At 39.3% G+C, this 19,286-nt stretch overlaps 1 protein-coding gene across 1 annotated transcript; it reads left to right on the top strand.

Annotated features, from left to right (window-relative positions):
- Positions 1-5,953: 5,953 nt before the first annotated feature.
- LOC146369961 (uncharacterized) lies at positions 5,954-16,596 on the top strand. Its single transcript, XM_084909558.1, has 5 exons — positions 5,954-5,995; positions 7,302-7,412; positions 7,536-7,604; positions 15,867-15,962; positions 16,497-16,596. The coding sequence occupies exons 1-5, from the start codon at positions 5,954-5,956 to the stop codon at positions 16,584-16,586; spliced, it is 408 nt and encodes a 135-aa protein (XP_084765684.1). The 3' UTR covers positions 16,587-16,596.
- The last annotated feature ends 2,690 nt before the right edge of the window (positions 16,597-19,286 follow it).

Raw genomic sequence — 19,286 nt, 5'->3', positions numbered from 1 at the left:
AAAGATGTCAAAATAAAACAGGAAATAATTAAAAACAAACCCTAGAATTTAAACTGGGTCCCAAATGAAGCTGTAGTTGTCTTTGTTGACTTGTGGCACCACCTTGAGGATGACAGCAATTGAATTTCGGAAATATTATACTTACCATAGTTAGAAATAAGGAGAGAATTCTCCCTGTAAAAATGACATTTTCAAAGAGTATTTTCCAAATTCTGCTAAACAGGAATTTTTAACGCAGGTTTTCCAAAAATCCTTGTTGGATCTTATTTTGGATGCTTACATTATTTTAATTTGAACACAAAAATAATCGATGAAGTTATTTCACAAAATGTATGGTATACCCACCCCTCTGATGCTACCAGTCAGCTGTGTATCCATTTTCAAAAAAGAAAAACTGAAAAAAATTTGATCGCCTCACCTTAATATAATCTTTTTTTGTTTGTTAGCATACCTTGTTAGCATGCCAAATGGCAAATTAAAATGGTGCACATAGTATATATTATACCTGCTAATCATTGACCCGGCAGATTCATCAGTATGAGTATGTTAGCATGCTCATGAATTAGCCCAAAGCACTGTTTTGCCAAATAACCTGACAGCTCTGAGCTGTATTTATCTGCAGCGTCTCCATGTTAGCAACACAAACCAAATTCCTTTTAGCTAAATTATACTTGGTTTATTGTAGCCGGAGGTGTTTATGAGAAAACCCTATCAGAAATTGAATTGAACATCTAAACATCATAACCCGAAGAAACACTGAGCTGGCAAACAAATTTAACATGTTCAGGTGTGCTCAGTCTTGTGTTGAACTGCATACTTTAAATAGATGAAGATGATGATGTGGAGATATTGGAGCCATTGAACTGAATGTAATGAGATGTCTTATGCAGGAAAAATAAGCCCAAATACATGCATGGTTATTTCAAACATAGGTTTTTTCTGCTGGGATTGGGATGATGTTCAACACAGCCTTGTTAACGCAACATCCAAAGAAAATCACCCACATACACATCCTGCCCTGACAGAGATTGAGGTCAGGGGATTGTCCAAACAGTGCCACGCCAACAACAATCTCATACAGTCAAAACATTATGCTGCCTGGGATAAGATAACAGGATCTGAAATCAGAAATATACACACATAGTAAATACATAGCCACAAAATTAATTTAGCTTTTGGCATGGGATGCAAGGAACTTAAGAAGATCCTTGCATCCTATGAGTTGCATTGTGAGCCACACAATGTTTCAACTGGTCAGTTTGTATCCACACATTGATGTACATGTGTAAAAAGGCAAAAAGGTGATATTCAAATCCCTGTGGTCACCATCTGTGGGCTCACACAAACAAGCACATACTTTCACTTGCACTGTAATGACTATCCTGTGGGTGAGACGCAGTCCACTGGGGCCTGGAGCTATGCTGGACAAACGTATACAGATAGGAAGTTAAGCCTCTTGCAAAGCACGACTTAGTGACAGAGGGATCAGGCGTTAAGACATAAAGCATGTTAGGATGGTTCATGACAAGAGCTTTTAAGAAGGGTCACTCCAGTTCAGCAACACACTCACATCTAAGTTCACTCAAGCATTAAGATATTTCTAATGTAAAGGAATTTGATAACTTGATTACTTGAAGGTTATTTCAGTTAACCGCTGTGCTTAATAAAACTTTACCATCAGTATTTATCTGCAGCTGTGGATGGATGGCTATCACTGAAGAACCAAGAGGACATTAAAATCTCATGAGAATTTTGGAGGAAGTTGTAGGATTGGAGTCTAATGTGACCATATTTAGACTCTGGGGATTTTTATTTTATTTTTGTTTGTGTGCCTTTGTAGGGTTATAAGTTGAAAGTTCTAACTGAACTACTGAACAAAGTCTATTCTCATATAATTATTCATCGTATTGCATTTTTCTTTCCAAGCACATCCCTCATCCAGTGACGTAAACTAAGAATATGAAGTGGATAAAAACTACAATTACTTCTTGAAGAGCGTCAAAGTGTCTCAGGTTTGTGTTCAAAAGCTAGGGGAACATGTGCTGACAGAGACTGACAGATTGGTGTTATACTAATGTTGTGGTAAAGAGGTAGTTAAGCTCTCAACTTACCTGCCAATCTGCCTAAGTTCCAACACTCAGCTGCAGTCATGAGCTTTGGATAATGCCCTTGAAAATTTGGATAAAATTAGTAGAGTCAAAGAGCAATTTGTGCATTTACAAAAAACAACCATTACAAGACAGTGTGGAAAACTATTTATCTTATGTGACAATTCAACAATAACAACACAACAAAACTAAAGATTTGACATCAAAATTCTGGCTAGCCTTGCACTTGGCAGTGAAGAAAATTTCCTCACTGATTTTTTAAAATCATGTAGAAGTTATTAAATTAAAGCATGTAGGCAAATATGAAAAAATGGAGCAATTGTGGCTCAAGAGTTGGGAGTTTGCCTTGTAATCAGAAGGTTGCTGGTTCGAGCCCTAGCTTGGACAGTCTCAGTCGTTGTGTCCTTGGGCAAGACACTTCACCCGTTGCCTACTGGTGGTGGTCAGAGGACCCGGTGGCGCCAGTCTCCGGCAGCCTCGCCTCTGTCAGTGCGCCCCAGGGTGGCTGTGGCTACAATGTAGCTTGCCATCACCAGTGTGTGAATGGGTGGGTGACTGGTTGTGTAAAGTGCTTTGGGGTCCTCAGGGACTAGTAAAGCGCTTTACAAATGCAGGCCATTTACCAAATATAAAAATAATTTCATGAAAGCGAGTATACATTTTGAACATATTTCATTTCATTAAGAACATTGTCTGTGTTCACATTAGCGAACTCATCGGTTGGAATTAAAAACATGCCCTCGTCAGGCATTTGCCAGACAACTGCCTCATTTTTCTTGAAACGACATTCTCAGACATTATGGGAGCCTCCAGGGAGAAGCTGTAGGATGTGACTGAGTAGAAAGACATCTGGGCTACCTTGGTTAGCCTGATGCCACTGGTCAAAAAAGGATGGGAACTAGAATCAGAGGCCCAGTGGGAGTTTAGCATTCTTCCTTAAATGATATACACACCCAGCCTGTGCAAATGGTAAGTAAGTACACTTTGTAACCCACTCTGTTCTGTAACTTATAGTTATTAAGTGAGAAAAATCCTAAAACAGAAGTTTGGTTCTGTGTGTTTTTCCCCACATGCCCATAAAAGACAATGTGAAGACTTGTTCTAATAAAAATGGATTACAGTGGCATGAAAGAGTCCAAGAGGGCAGTAATGACACTGACTGAATCCATGTATGGAGAAGCATCTGTTGTGAGTCTGGGATGAGATGGAGCACAAACAAAATACTCAAAAATCATTGCAAATGATCTGTATAGTGATTGTGTGAAAGACATTTGCATAACCACCTCTGATACTTTAAGTTGGATCACATTTCCCTATGCTGTATTTCAGTGGAGAAAGTGGATGAATATCCAGAGGTTTTGCATTCTTACGTGATGTGGGAAAGAGGACCAGGGTGTGTGTTTGTGTTCCTGTTTGTGTATCATTGTATTTGTGGTGTTTGATTTCAAGATGTTTCGTGTTTCTAAGCCGTACCATGATATTATTGTCATCATAGTTATTTCTTACTCATTCCATCCAACATTATGATCAGGACTAATGCAGTTAGCATGTAACTGTTAGGCTATTACAGTGCTGAAGGATCATCGCGTTTCAATTATCGTTGATTATAACCAAATGTTTTAAACAGGACAAAGCATGCATGGCTTTCATTTAGGCTGTGCGGGTTTCAGACTCTTATGCAGGCATGTCTTTTACTATGTGATTTTTCTCTGCGACTTTGTTCCTGGGGTCAACAACTTGTTTAAAGCTTTTTTATAGCTACAGTTATATTTGTAAAACAGCAATAGGGGGGAGGACAGAGGACATAAACTATGGCAGAACGAGCATTAGAGAGATTGACCATCAGCCTTACCAGTGGAGGTAAAGAGAAAGCTCAAAGACGAGCAGTGAAAAAGCAACAAGCAAAAGGAGAATGAGAAAGAGTCTGTTCATGTGGTCCACAGAAATAAATTTTTGTTTTCAAACCTATAGTCCATTGGTGTGAGTTACATAGTAACCCCCAATTTGGTGGTCAATTTATCCTGCACTTACCAATATCTACCTCTGACATGTCAGTTCCACCGTCGCCTTGCATCGTTACCTGCAATTCCAACCCCTCCACCACCCCGTCATCCACCTTTGGCTGGATTTTGTTCAGCAATCCCCAATTCCATACTATATACCAAAGAGTGATGAACTCTGATGCATAGACACCAGACTATAACTGTATTCTGCTGCTGTACAAATAATTTCAAAGTTGAGTTGTCTGAGGGAAATTATTAAAACATTATTAAAGAAAACTAAAAAGAGGTTTAATGAACTATTACCAGGAAGTTTTTGTAGTTCTTTATTATTCGTATATCACTGTTTTGTTATCTGTGCAAAGTTCCTGGCAAATAAAGTTCAAAGTTCATATAGCAGCACAGACTGTACATAAAAGACGGTTTCTGGACTTTATAGTTTTAAGCATTAACACCATGTTTATTTTTGTTGTTGTTATTGTGTTTGATTTTATTAAGTAACATAATAATAAAATATCAGAACTTTACTTGTTAAAACTGAAGCACAAACTTGTTGAATGATTTGTGTCAGATTTTTCATGAGAACATTTTAATCCCAGAATGACTTTGGAGGTAGCCTCAAGTGGTCGTTTTAGGAGATGCAGTTTTTGGCGCATCAGTGTCGGCTTCATTCTTCAGTCCAGGAAACTACTGCGATCTGTTTCATGCAAAATATCTGCACTGAAATTCATGCCTTTATCGTGTTTTATAGACAGAATCCAATGTCTCATTGAATCTGAATGAGAAATTGGAAAGGAAGTGATCCCTGCTGTGAAAAGTTTCACTCAGCTTTGACTTCTCTTGGTCACATCTCCTGATCTGAATTGATACAGCAACAATGTAACAACACTGTGGTAGAACGTGTTCAGTGGAAACACTCAGAGCCTCAGTGCTGCATATCCATCACAGGAGCAGCTAATGTGGCTGTCAGGCTCCTTTTTAGCAGCCTGCTGAAAATACTATTAATTAAAATAACAGAGTATCATGAACTTTACTCATCCCAGATGGGGGAGGGTAACACAGCAGCAGAATGCCAGCTGCAAAGACAAATGAAGCTGTATATTTACAATGCTGACAATTATTTTTGACCCATGTGGGCATATTAAAATGGTACTTTTCCATACCTGAGGATACAAAGATTCATATTTTTTATTAAATAGTTAAATTAAATGATGTAAGCTGTTGGTTTGTTTCGATTAGCATACAGACTAAAATGTGCCTGTACCTTTAAAAAAAAAGAAAAGAAAACAAAACAAGGGTAATTTTTTTTTTTTTTTACTTAATTCTTACTGTGTGTCATCGTGGTTAAGATACAGTGACCCACGAACTTTAATTTTTAAAAAGCGTCACCTATTTATTATGCTCTTCTTGGCTTCCTGACTTTTTATTAGCAGGAGAGTGGCAATTCTATCACTGCACTGTGGAAATGACCAGCATTTAAGTGTTGCACTGTTACTGTACAAAAACGTCCATGACGCCGATCGTCAGCTTTCTGTTGGGACTCTGAGCTGAGTAAGGACACATCTGTGGGTATTCTAAAAGATTGAGCAGAAGAGGAGGCAATTAGAGCGGGGTGAGAAAGATCTCAAAACACATTGAACCCGAAAGAGTGTGTAAAAAGAGAGGACACAGTTCTTCTTGACCTACAGGTGAGTTGAGCTAATTTCTGATTAGCTATTTAACTCTAAATGCTACAAAGTTTTCACAGATTTTGAAAGAAAATTAAATGTGTGACATAAAAGCATCACTGAGACTTAATAAAATGTGAACATCTGTGTGTCATGAGCCGCAGATCTGTTGTTTAAGATGACGCACGAGAAGAGGTTTCAAGGCATTCCCATGTCAAAGGTAAGTTACATGCTGCTGGGATTGAAGACTCATGGTGTAGGGTTGAAAGTTTCTTCATATATTTATTCTTCACCAACCAGATAGATAATTATCCTCAGATAACATAAAGTAGAACAATTCTGAGAAAAGCCAAGAAAAGAAACATAGTAAATCAAATAAACAGTTTCCATTTCCTCGGTGCATTTGTTCCACATGTGTATTTGTCATTTGGGTTGAGATCTTGTGAGGCAGCTGAGGTCATAGCAGATGTCATTTAGTGTCATTTTTATATTCATGAGACCTTTTGGTGATCTCAGTAAAAGGGTGACCTAGTTATGCAGCAGCACTTATCTCTTGTCCTGCTATCCTACATATTGACAATGTCCTACATTTGACTGCTTCAAGTTTATCTAAGTGAACATTTGTAAAACCTGGATTCAACCCAGTGAATATGAAGGAAGCAGGGAAGGCAGGCATCATGGTAAAGTGCAGGTTTATATGTCTTTTGCTGTCAATATGCCCAAGGGGGAAACAGTCACCAGTCACCACAAAGTTACAAGCTATTCAGACCTTCCAGAAAATGTAGTGGTGTAAAAAAGTTAAAGTAAAAAAAATAATCTCACACAAGAAAAACAACATGTCATAATTAGCTAAAACATATTAGAAAAACCAATGCATGGCTGCATCCCGACTCAGGCAGCATGCTAGCAAAGTGAGGCAGTGGTTAACGCTGTGGCATTACAGCAAGAAGGTTCCTGGTTTGAAACATTGACGGCAATTCTGTGTGTGTAGTTTGCATGTTCTCCCTGTGCCTAAATTTCCTCTGAATGCTATGGCTTCTTCCCAAAGGCAAGTAAGTTAACCCTTATGTACTGAAATCTGATGACTTCTTAAAGTGAATTAAAATACACAAAAATAAATGAATTTTTCCAAATTTTCTAAAAATTTTATACATTTATTTTTGTATTTGGTAATTTTACCCAAATCAAATACCTACTTGCCAGTTCTCTAGACAAAAAACATTTAGCATTGTTAGCGTGGACATTAGCATCTAGTCACGGGTGTTGCACTTACAGTAACATATGTGGCATAAAACTATGAACAGAAGCTTTATGTGAATCATAAAGTGTGGTGTGTGTAAGAATGAATGCCACATAGAAATGTAACTTCAATGAGTCTCTAGTAAGAAATAAATACTGAATACTGAAATACTGAAAATATCCAGACACCACCAAGGGACTACTTTTTCACCACTTCACCATATTGCCTGTGTTCCAGCATTGACGCTGTTTCATGACACTCACAAAAGCCACTTTTCTGGTTCTAGTCAATGAGAGGTTTGTGTAAAGAGGAGGACTATGCATTTCTGAGAACATCGGAAAGGACAGAAGGAGCGGCGGCTTTAGGGAACGACTGGAGGGACAGGAAAGAAGAGAGGGTATAGCAAGTGTGACCGAATCAAATATCACACCCCAAATGTGCACAAATTTCATGTATATCCATGTGTGTGTATGTGTGTGTGTTGTGTGTGTGTGCATGTATGTGTGTCTGTGTGATTTAGGTCCGCAGGCGATTAGAGCAGGAGCAGCAGGAAAAAAAACGACTCAGAGAAATAGAGGAGAGCAAGAAGGTGAGCAAACGCGTGCACACACATACACACATGACTGGATGGTTCACACTCTACAAGTCCATACATCTGCAAAACAAACATAGTCTTCACTTCCAACCTTTGGCACAGCATGAAGGGTTGCGCTAACTGACAACAGCTTAGGCTCAACAGCTTGTACTTGTTTCTTCTTAGAAACCACATGCCTGTTACACACACATACACACACACAGGTTGGACTCAGGAGCCAAGCAATAGTAACTGAATGTGACCGGTGCAGTGACAGATCAAGCCGGCCATCAGCACTATTTATTGGAAACCAGGCACTGAATGGTTTTAGCCTTTCAGAGTTTAATAATTGAATGTTCTTGATTGGGAGGATGCTTTCCATAACACTTTTTAAACAGCTTTTTCAAGGGTTTTGTGTGAAAATGATCTTCCTTATTAAGTTATTAGCAAATACCAAATGTGAACTCAGTGTTTTTTGTTTGTTTTTTATTTCCTTCACTTATGAGGCACACACACTGTGAAGGTGACTCATTTATTCACATTTTAAGACGGCAAGCTTAGGTTTTCGTGAGACCAGGTTGTAGTAATCAGTCTGATGGAAACAGAGAGCTGAACTATCAAGTAGACGGGCCGTGGTGTGTCGCCAAATCAATGAGCATTAATCTACCGTTGAGGTTCACTTTGTTGCTCAGGGCAAAATCAGATCGACTTCCCTGGAATTAACAGTCTAGGCAACACAATTCTGGCCCTCTGTCAAGACTGCCAGGGTTTATCGGTCGCTTTGGGAGAGCATGTAGACACACACGCAGTAGAAGAAAGAAATAGACATTTGGCAGTATGAAACAAAAGAAAGTGGTTTTGCATTGATAGTACGGATTTATTCAAAACACAACACAACACATAAACAGTTGCCAAAACAGATGGACACTCTCATGGACTTGGAATGCAGCATACACTAAACAGCTGTGGACGCGTTGAGCAGTTGCCCAATTTTTGACAAGAGCGTGTTAAGGTCAACAGGGGACGAGGGCTTGCTGTTGCTGTCAGTGTTTCTGCTTCTCTGCAGAAAAAATAAAAAGACAGGAAGCTGATGACAACATTTACCCTGATAGAGTAGACAGTCACTCTCACAGCAGTATGGAATGTACTTTCTGCTGAACCCTAACTTAACCCCAGAGCCACACATCAAAAGTGCATGGACTCAGTAACTTATGACCTCTGACATATGCACAGAGAACACAGAGAAACATACAGCCAATGCAGAAAAGCAACCTGAACCCAAACAGACCTCCAGTCTTCATTAAACAAGGGTTAATCTGTATAAAATGTCACACGTGCTCACCACTGGAATGTGTCAATCGAGCCATATGAATACCAGAAAACCGTTGTAATGTTGACAAGTCAACATGGAGATTTAAGTGAGTGCATTACAATGAATTCAACCAAAATAACCAAACAAAAAACTTAATAGATGGGTGTCTTTTAAACCTAAGCTATATTGCCAAAAGTGTTCACTCACCCATCCACGTCATCGAATTCAGGTAATCGCTTCCATGGCCACAGGTTGATAAAATCAAGCATCTGGGCATGCAGACTGCTTCTACAAACATCTGTGGAAAAAATGGGGTGCGCTCAGGAGCTCAGTGAATTCCAAATGAATTGGTACTGTGATAGGATGCCACCTGTGCAAAAAGTCCAGTTGTAATTTCCTCACAATTGAACTTGTCGTGAGGAATTAATTCAGCTGCATCCAGGACTTACTGATTTTTATAGCCTGGTCTCGGACAACTGAAAGTCCTTGAAAAAGGACTTGAATCACCAAGCAAAATGCAAAGTGTCAGATGTAGTGGTGTAAAGCATTTCTCTGGAGTGATGAATCATGCTTTCCTGGGAATCCAAAGAACGAGTCTGGGTTTGGTGGTTGCAAGGAAATCGGTACTTTTACTGACTGCATTGTGCCAAGTGTAATGTTTAGTGAAGGAGGGATTATGGTGGTATGGTTTTGAAGATTATGGTTATCTTCAGGAGCTGGGCTCTGCCCCTTAGTTCTTTAGCATACCAAGACATTTTAGACAGTTCCAGACTCACAACTTTGTGGAAGCAGTTTTGTTGATGGCCCCGTCCTGTTCCAACATGACTGTGCACTGGTGCACAAAGCAAACTCCATGGATGATTACCTTTGGTGAAGAAGAACTTGACTGGCCTGCACAAAGTCCTGACCTCAACCAGACAGAACACCTTTGGGATGAAATAGAGCAGAGACTGCAGACCAGGTCTGACCTCTGAAATGGGAACACAGTCCTAAACCTTGTGGAAAGCCTTCCCAGAAGAGTTTAAGCTGTTATAGCTGCAAAGTGTGGGCCAACGTGGTATTAAACCCTATGCATTAAAAATGGGATGACACTCAAGTTCAAATTCAATTCAATAAACTTTATTGATCCTGAAGGTTGGCCCCGAAGGAAATTGGTGAATGCGTGTGAAGGCAGACAAGTGCATACTTGTCTGCCTTCAATATTGTGCATTTCCAAATTAGTTCTCTTAAGTTGGGGCAAAAAGTTCTTGGTTTAGAGCCTGTTTTTGCTAAATTATGTACTATTATAGGCAAACTCACTGAATAGTGATTGCAAGAACAAGCAACATTTTTTAAGTCTTACATAAGCATCTGACATCACCTAAATCAAAGGCATTTGGTTCAGAGACATGGAGGCAGTTACAGTGGTAGTACTGTACTACTGGCTACATTAGATTCTTTTGTGCTGCTCAACTTTGGCACTGCATTAAAAGTCCTTAAAAAACACCACACACATACAAATTATGAATCTGTAGTGAAAATTCTGAAAACCTTAGCATAGTTCATTGCTGCATGCATATTGTTCATGTTACAGATCATGCCGTACATTAACCAGACCTAGGAAAGCTGCTGTTTTCTCTGATGAGATGAGGCAAAATGGAGATCATCTACATCTTGTCCTTCACATTAAATAGGACAGGTACGATCCTGATTGCTACCAGGTGACACTTCATAAGCCAGAATCCTTAATGGTTAGGAGGCATTCTGCTGTCCGACAAACCGAACAAGCAACTGAAATCTCACAGAAAAAAACATTTAGTTTTATAAACTACAACAGGCTTCAGCACTTTAACTTACTTATTTTATAGTTCTATATAACATTATTATCACATTGACCTTCAGAACCATCTATTGAGGAATGTGCATTTTTCCTCTTCCCCCCATTCCTTTGACAACCTGGAAAAAGTCATAGGGTGCAGCATAAAAACAGGTCAGCTACAGCATCCTTTTATATCTCTAATTCTAACGGACAACGCAGAGCTGATGTTCAAAGACATGTCAACATGTGTCTGGTATCTTTCCTTCTTGAGTCAAACTGGATAGACAGACTTCTGACTTCTTCAGAGTTTCCTAGTTTTTAGATTGAAAAGCTAAAATATTAATTAGCAATAGGACGCATTGAAAACTCCTGGAACCAATGGAATTTGCTGAGAGCCTTTGTCAAAAGTGATGTTTTGTTCATCGCCGAAGTTGTCAACCTGAAGTTTATCTGAACACAAAGCTTACCCCTTACAATATAAAGTGCCTTGAGGCGACTGTTGTGATTTTGCGCTGTATAAATAAAACTGAATTCAATTGAAAAGAGGAGATTTTCATGTGGTGAGGGTCTCACTCTCAGTACTTAGTAATTAACTAATGATAGCTGTATGCAGTCTATTAGCTCATATTTACTGTTAACTCCCCCTATATGTGTTGAAAGCTATTCCTTTGGGTTTTTTATACAAATAATGTCTGCACGTTAGTTCTGTTAGTGATGGAGTTCACCTTTCTTCACCTTTCAGTTCCCGCAGCATCCTGTGGGAGTACGTTTTTATTTAGTTTCTTTAATGGCTTATAGCATCTCCAGTCTTCTGCGAGATGACAGACCAACGTTAACCAAGTGTGACTTTCCTCCAAATATTTGTTCTTTTATAGTTGACGTCCAAACTTTGGCGTGTTTCACACATGTAGTGCAGATTAAAATGCTTATATAACTTTCCTGTGAAATACAATAATTATGACCTTCTGTCATCTAGTGTCATCTGCACAAGGGGGGTGGGGGGGGGTCATGTAAACTGCTAAAAACAGAAAGAGAGAGAACGCACATTTGTTTACATATTTCTGTAACTTTTTCCAAATTATTAGTGATTACTAACAAAAGCTGCTGTGACTCAGTCTTGAGTGAACATTACACAGAAAACAGACATTTTGTAAAACAAAATGTAACTAAATTTAAAAACATTTTTTTAAAAAAAAGAATGAAATGATTTGAAAATCTAGATCCATTTCTTTATTCTCAGTACAAAAGAAAAAATATTAAATGTTTAAACTAAGAAAATATTAAATTTTTGAATAAAAATATTAGCAAATTTTGAATCTGATCGCAATAATACATATCAAAAAAGCTGGGGAAAATAAAAGTTAATTGGCAACAGGTCAGTAACATGACTCAGTATAAAAAGAGTCTTTTTGAGAGGCAGGGTTTCTCAGAGGTAAAGATGGGCGATTTTGAGAATAATGTTCCCCAAAATAAAATTTTCATCATCTCCAGTACTTGATGTCATTAAAAGATTTGGAGAATCTGGATAGCTATGACAGAAGGAGCAAGAGTAAATGGGCAAATTTAGAAGATGGTGGACCTGCTGTGATGTGGTTTGGAGACAGTGGCAGTGACAGTTGATTTTGGATGCTTGTCGTCTTCAAGCTCTCAGGCAGCACTGCATTTTTTCTGTCTTGGAAATCGCAGCATAGGCCCAGGATCACTTCCAGAAATCATTGTTTGTGAACACAGTTCACTGCACCATCCACAAACGCAGGTTAAAGCTCATTTAAAATGGACAGAGGCAAAGTGGGAAAACTGTTCTGTAGTTAGATGATTTGAAAGAGGAGTTTCATTTTAAAAAGCCTTCATCTCTGATTGTATGTGGGTATATTAGTACATACAGATCTGTCAACTTGCACATTTGGAACAGCAATATACAATTTTTAGAACACATGCTCCCATCCTGTTGATGTTTTTTTCTTTTCAGGGAAGGCCTTTCATATTTCAGCAAGAGAACACTAAACCACACACTGCAGCTATTAACACAGCACAGCACAGCTTTGAGGTAGAGTCCAGGCGCTGAACTGGCCTGTCTGCAGTCCAGACCTTTCACCAGCTTAAAACATCTGACACATCATGGAGCAGAAAACACAGCAATGAAGCACCGGGAACATTGAGCAACTAGAATCCTACATCAGACAATAGTGGGACAACACTGTGCTCTCAAAAATACAGCAACTGGTCTCTGTAGTTTCCAAATGTTTTACAGACTGTTGTAAAAAGAAGAGGGATGCTGCATAATGATAAACATGGCCTTGTCTAAGCTGTTCCAAACTGTGTTGTTGCCATCTAATTCAAAATGAGCTAATATTTTTCTTAAAATGGTACATTTTCTCACTCTCACATTTAAACTTATATATGCAAATTCGTTTTAATTAAAGAAATTATCAGAAAGTTTACCAAACACTCCTTTTTCCCAAAATCTAAATTTTCTGGCAATTATTTCATAGTTCAGACTTTAAAAGGTTAATTCAACTAAAAACTAGTACTACTACTACTACTAGTACTAGTACTAGAAGTCACAGCCAGCAATTTATTGCTTAAACATGTATATTGCAATTTATTTCATTTTTTCAGGGTGAATGTATTTAGTAGAGGTCTGAAAAACTGTTTTTCCTGTTTTGTTATGTATGTATCAAATGCGATATAGTTGTCGTTACAGGGTTAAACATCCAAAATCTAGACCTGCCTTTACATTTTCCAAAACCATCCATCCAGTGGAACAAATTGGAGTGTTTGCCAGGCTGATTCTGGCCCTTATGTTTAACAACCCCTGCTCTGTTATAAAGTTTCACTTTAATTGGAATGACACTTTAAAAGTTATTGAGACCATAAACTCAAAGTATGTAAGAGGTCGTAAAGCCTGTGAGCAGCAGGGCCATGGAAGTTTTACGTCACAGACCTGGAGGTTACATCCACGTGTCCGCCTGTAATTCTTCATATAAGCAAGTACATCCAGAGAGGAAATAAATCTAAGAAAAAACAGCTCAGAAGACAGAAAAACAGAAAACACACACAATCATTCTCACTTAATCCTCCATAATATTTTGAGGCTCTGTAGGATTATTTTGATGGCTAAAGTTCCCCTGATACAGTGATATAACAGTACATACATTCTGCTGGGCTTGCACCACAGAGCCTTAAGTAGGCGTGTTTGTGTGTGTGTGTGTGATGAAAAGTTCTGGGTCTGCTGGCGGGTGTGTTCCTGACCTCGAATTTGAATCTCTTGTTGAATCTTTTGGATCCAATTTCCTGCAGTGTGTTTGTGTGTATTTTTAAGTAAAATTTACACACATGTGTGTGAGAGAGAAGGCTGATGCGAGTTGCGCTCAATGAACAGCGTCTGTCATTAATTAACGTTCCCGTCATGCTGTGTGTGGGTCTGGGGAGCCGTAATGTTTAGAGGAAGTTGATGTGAGCGAGGGAGCCATTTGCTCTAATGTCAGTCAGTTTCAAGAGGAAGACTCGCTGACACATATGGAGTGAAGGTGAAAGCAGTTACACAGTCAATGCGAACACACACACACACACACACACACACACACACACACACACACATACACACACACACACACACTTCCAGACAAACAACCAAGACATTCTTTCTTTAAAGGCCTTTGAATGATTATGGAGAGGGATATGGGGTAACACTCTTGGTGCAAATTTGCTCAGACAGGCGATCACTGACAAGTTGACAAATTGAGTTGATTATTTTCCGTCTCAACTCCACTGACAAGTTCGTGGGAGCAATTTGCCAAGTTTTGATGATTGTGGAGTGTCATTGTGAGGATCAGTCAGAGGGGCTTTGGGTTGAAACATTAACCGTCAGCAGACGTGTTACTGTTGTAATTATGAACACTACGGATGTAGTTAAACTCATTTTTCAGCCACATAGAAACTAATGGCAGGCTGATTAAGACAAATGGAGTATAAAAAGGCAGTGCCTGCTGCTGGACTACTCTACATGGAATATTGCTTGTAAGCAGGGTACAGTTCAGATTCTTTACACTGACAGAATGGAGAGTTACACTTAATTCAATTCAATTCAATTCAATTTTATTTATATAGCGCCAAATCACAACAAAAGTCGCCTCAAGGCGCTTCATAGATACAGAGAAAAACCCAACAATCATATGACCCCCTATGAGCAAGCACTTTGGCGACAGTGGGAAGGAAAAACTCCCTTTTAACAGGAAGAAACCTCCGGCAGAACCAGGCTCAGGGAGGGGCGGCCATCTGCTGCGACCGGTTGGGGTGAGAGAAGGAAGACAGGATAAAGACATGCTGTGGAAGAGAGACAGAGGTTAATAACAGATATGATTCAATGCAGAGAGGTCTATTAATACATAGTGAGTGAGAAAGGTGACTGGAAAGGAAAAACTCAATGCATCTTGGGAATCCCCCGGCAGCCTACGTCTATTGCAGCATAACTAAGGGAGGATTCAGGGTCACCTGGTCCAGCCCTAACTATATGCTTTAGCAAAAAGGAAAGTTTTAAGCCTAATCTTAAAAGTAGAGATAGTTTCTGTCTCCCGAATCCAAACTGGAAGCTGGTTCCACAGAAGAGGGGCCTGAAAACTGAAGGCTCTGCCTCCCATTCTACTTTTAAATACTCTAGGAACAACAAGTAGGCCTGCAGAGCGAGAGCGAAGTGCTCTAATAGGATGATATGGTACTACAAGGTCATTAAGATAAGATGGGGCCTGATTATTTAAGACCTTGTATGTGAGGAGCAGGATTTTGAATTCAATTCTGGATTTAACAGGAAGCCAATGAAGGGAAGCCAAAACAGGAGAAATATGCTCTCTCTTTCTAGTCCCTGTCAGGACTCTTGCTGCAGCATTTTGGATTAGCTGAAGGCTTTTCAGTGAGTTTTTTGGACATCCTAATAATAGGAAACTTAAGATCAAAGCAGCCTGTATGTGGCCCACCGTGTAAAATGAGTTTGACAATTTGTTACCATGCAGTATTATTCCATGTACTTGGTTTCCCCAGTAAGAACCACCTCCTGTTCTTAACATCCGATTTCAAAAGGAATGAAGGGATTTCACAAAACCAGCAGCTAAGACAAATGTGTCCATCTTTTATATATAGTCTATCTTAAAACTGCATTTTGGTCTTTCAGGAGAAAGAGCAGCAGTGGCGCACTCATGTAGCAGAGCTGACCTCCAGCCAGGAGAAGACTCTGCAAGACAGACTGGCAAGGCTGCGCAGATTCAGGGTGAGGATGACAGGCAAACACATCCAGATCTTATTACCAACTGTTGATGTGAAAATCATGCACCTGCTGTTGTTTGATGTGGTTGCTGTGCTGAAATTCACATTAACAATACGAGATTCAACACCACAAAGCGACAGCCTAAGCAGCCGCAAAGCTTCTAGAGTTTCACTGCTCCAGCAACACAGAAAAGCTTTTTTTTTTTTTTTTTTATAAAGGACATGGAGTTTATGAGCAGTCATGGACGAAGTCATCAAGTTACAGAGCAGTTACAATTTAGGGTCATTGATCAGGTGCTGGATAAAGAGACTAGTGAGTAGCTTTGAAGCGATATTCATGACTTCGTCATTATGTCATTCATTCTGGTGCCAAAAGATCATTGATCTGTTTTTCAGTCAAATATCACTATCAGGGTTTTTTTTTCCTATGCTGGTCAGGTTTATGCCATTGCTGTCTACACACATATTGTGCACCTAGCAATCATCAAATGTGTAAGTGTTTAATGTTCAAACACTCTGACTCTTTTTTTTCATGCAGGAGTTCCAGAAGAAGGTGATGGAAGAGGAGTCTGGAGAGGAGGGTGCACCAAGCAGCCAGGCAGCCAATCAACTCCTCACCAGGATGTAGATGCATTAAAGGATAATCAAGAAGAAGGCTGGACCGCTGCTTTAGTGGCCAGAACATAGCATTCTAATGCAAATATAAATTTAACAGTCACATACTGAATGAACTGCTTTAATCTTTTAAAGTTAGTTGTTGTATCTGACAGTGCTTCTTGGGGATTATACCAGAGATTGCTGTTCTTTTCCTCAAGTGTTTCAAAAATCTTAATACACTGTAACAAAGAACTGGTTACATTGTGATCTTGCCTAAATGAAGCATGCATTCTCCTTGCTGTTGCAAATCAGCTGGCTGTTCGTGTGGTGTAACTCTGATTTTTATTTATTTTTTTTTTTGGGGGGGGGCACTAACAGTCAAAATGTCTCTAGAATTCTTCACAGTGCAGCTCCCACCAGGATATCCAAGAAATAGATTGTCAGCATCGAGTTTTGATTCTCTTCAGAAAGTTCAAACCAGCCATCAGGCAACCAGACATGATGCAAATGTTAAACGTCTTATTTTAATACAGTAGACACGACCGAAGGCTGATTAAGGAAGGGCGAGTTTGGGAGCCTGTGCAGCAACTTGTGCTCACATAATATTTGACTGTTCCCAATACATTTTCATCCCACTGTATCGCTTCTGTTTCTTTTCTTTTCTTTTGTTAAATTCTTATATTAAACCGCAGTTGTCCAAAGGGCTACTGAGGCTGCCTCATGTGTTATCAGGAGAACATAGCCTAGTTTGAATTAAAGGGAGGAAAAAAGCCCAAAAGAACATTCAAAAAGACAGGCCCCTGAAAACTACTATGAACCTGAAAGTAAATTCATTTTTTTGTATCCAGAGAGACTTAACAATGTCTTCTGGTCCACAGGTCAGCTTCTTAAATGAGGTATTATACCCATACGTAAATCTTCAGCATGTTAAAATGCACACTTTGGTGCATTTTTCAAAATGTTTCAGTGTATGTTGGCTCTGATAGTGGTCTCTGGATTTAGGCTTCCAGCAACACAATGTAACTAATATGGTGTGTGCATTCAGGACAGTCAAGAAAGCCTGGCTAAATAGAGGGATTAAATGGAAAAGATAGAAAATAGTCCTTTCTATATTCAAAGTCTACTGCAGTTTTAGGGTCATAGAGGAAACAAATAACAGGCCTAACATAGTCAGAGTTGTTATCCCCAAGTATGTATATCAGTCTGCACTGCTAAGCACATTACTTAGAACTTTGACAGTGGAGGCAGGTGCTCGCACGCCATGTCCCAGTGGTGGTTAGCGTTAGGCTAAAATTTGTGTAAGCAATTTGTTACTGCGGGAAATATTTTAATTGCATTCTTGCTTCTTCTGCAGTGTTAATTTTGACTGAAATTTTACTTTAGTTTTAATAATAGGCTTTTGACTAAAAGATAATTCTAGGGAGAGGAGCTACGCTAAGAGAGCACTTAACCCACCAGTGTTAAGTGTAAAAAGGGCATAGCCATCGATTGAGTACACTGTCATGAAATGTTCACTGTAAACATCCATTTTGCATGTCTTTGCTTTAATGTCCCAGCAAAGGCCAAACAAGATTAAGGTAATATGAGTTGGATTGCTGTAAGCACTCGTCATTTCCAAATGTCTTTTCTGGAGTTTTTTGGGGTTTTTTGGAAGTAAAAAGAAACGATGAAGAAAAAACTCAGGAAAGACTTGCAACAACATACACACACACACCTTCCTGTCACACTTCAAAGTTTATGTATTGACACAGATGGACAGACAATTTGGTGAGTCTCAGCTGTGATCCCTCTATACGTAAATGTGTGTGTGGGAGTTAAAAGTTCCTGCTTTGTGCGTTCACATCCTCACATGCAAACATGTGCATTTTGCACATGCGCGATAAAGTACTTTTACTTATTTGTCTGCACATGTGTGTGGACATTTTATATAGTGCATTAACCCACCAGGTGTGTGTGTGTGTGTGTGTGTGTGTGTGTGTGTGTGTGTGTGTGTGTGTGTGTGTGAATTTAAGGTGCGGCCTTTCATCAGTGCACCGAAGGGGAAAAAAGGACAAAACATGTCGAAAGAGATGAAGTGAGCAAAGGTGAGATGAGGAGGAACAGGAGTTTCCAGTGTGTAAGAGCAGATCAGGAAAAGAAAAGAGGAGAATATGTCCTACAATGCAAAGTATAGTATTGCCTGAGGACACAGACATACAGGAACATGAACCGTTTCCCTCCCTCCCACAGTGTCTCTTCAATAGTATACCACAGTGTGAGCCTTTTCTGTGTTTAGAATTATTTATTATATTTTATATGATATATTTATTTATTAAAACTGTGGACAGGTTTCCCACATTAAAGAGGCTTTATTATTCTAATTTCTTGTTTTATTGTGCAATTAAAACACACAATGTTCTAACGAACAAAAAGCCCCCACTATATGCAGAGCAAATGCTCTGTGGAGTTAACGATTCATTTTTGCATTTTCAACTGTTACACCCAAAGCAACATAGAGTGCACAAGAGAGGTGTAGAAAAGAGTGCAGACAGGGTGGAGTGGGTGGAGATGACAGAAGGATAGCAGCAAAACTGAAAGGGAAGGTTTACGAGACTGTAGTGCTGTGAGATGATGGATGATGTGGTAGAGCTTGATGTTGAACAGTTGGAGATGATAAGATTTTTGTTATTTTAATGGAAGAGCTCTGGTTTAGCAGTTTGGAGACAAAGTGGGAGAGACAAGGGATGGTGTG

The sequence above is a fragment of the Perissodus microlepis genome, chromosome 17 (assembly GCF_051167445.1).
Source record: "Perissodus microlepis isolate ML-2025 ecotype Zambia chromosome 17, ASM5116744v1, whole genome shotgun sequence".
NCBI lineage: Eukaryota > Metazoa > Chordata > Actinopteri > Cichliformes > Cichlidae > Perissodus > Perissodus microlepis.
Note: the sequence above shows the minus strand (reverse complement) of the source record. Positions and strands in the feature narration are given on the sequence as shown.

Excerpts from the sequence above, each read along its gene's own strand:
- LOC146369961 (XM_084909558.1), top strand. The coding sequence starts at position 5,954 with ATGACGCACGAGAAGAGGTTTCAAGGCATTCCCATGTCAAAG. Across the intron at positions 5,996-7,301 it reads AAGGCATTCCCATGTCAAAG|TCAATGAGAGGTTTGTGTAA; the intron begins GTAAGTTACATG and ends TTCTGGTTCTAG. Across the intron at positions 7,413-7,535 it reads GGGACAGGAAAGAAGAGAGG|GTCCGCAGGCGATTAGAGCA; the intron begins GTATAGCAAGTG and ends TGTGTGATTTAG.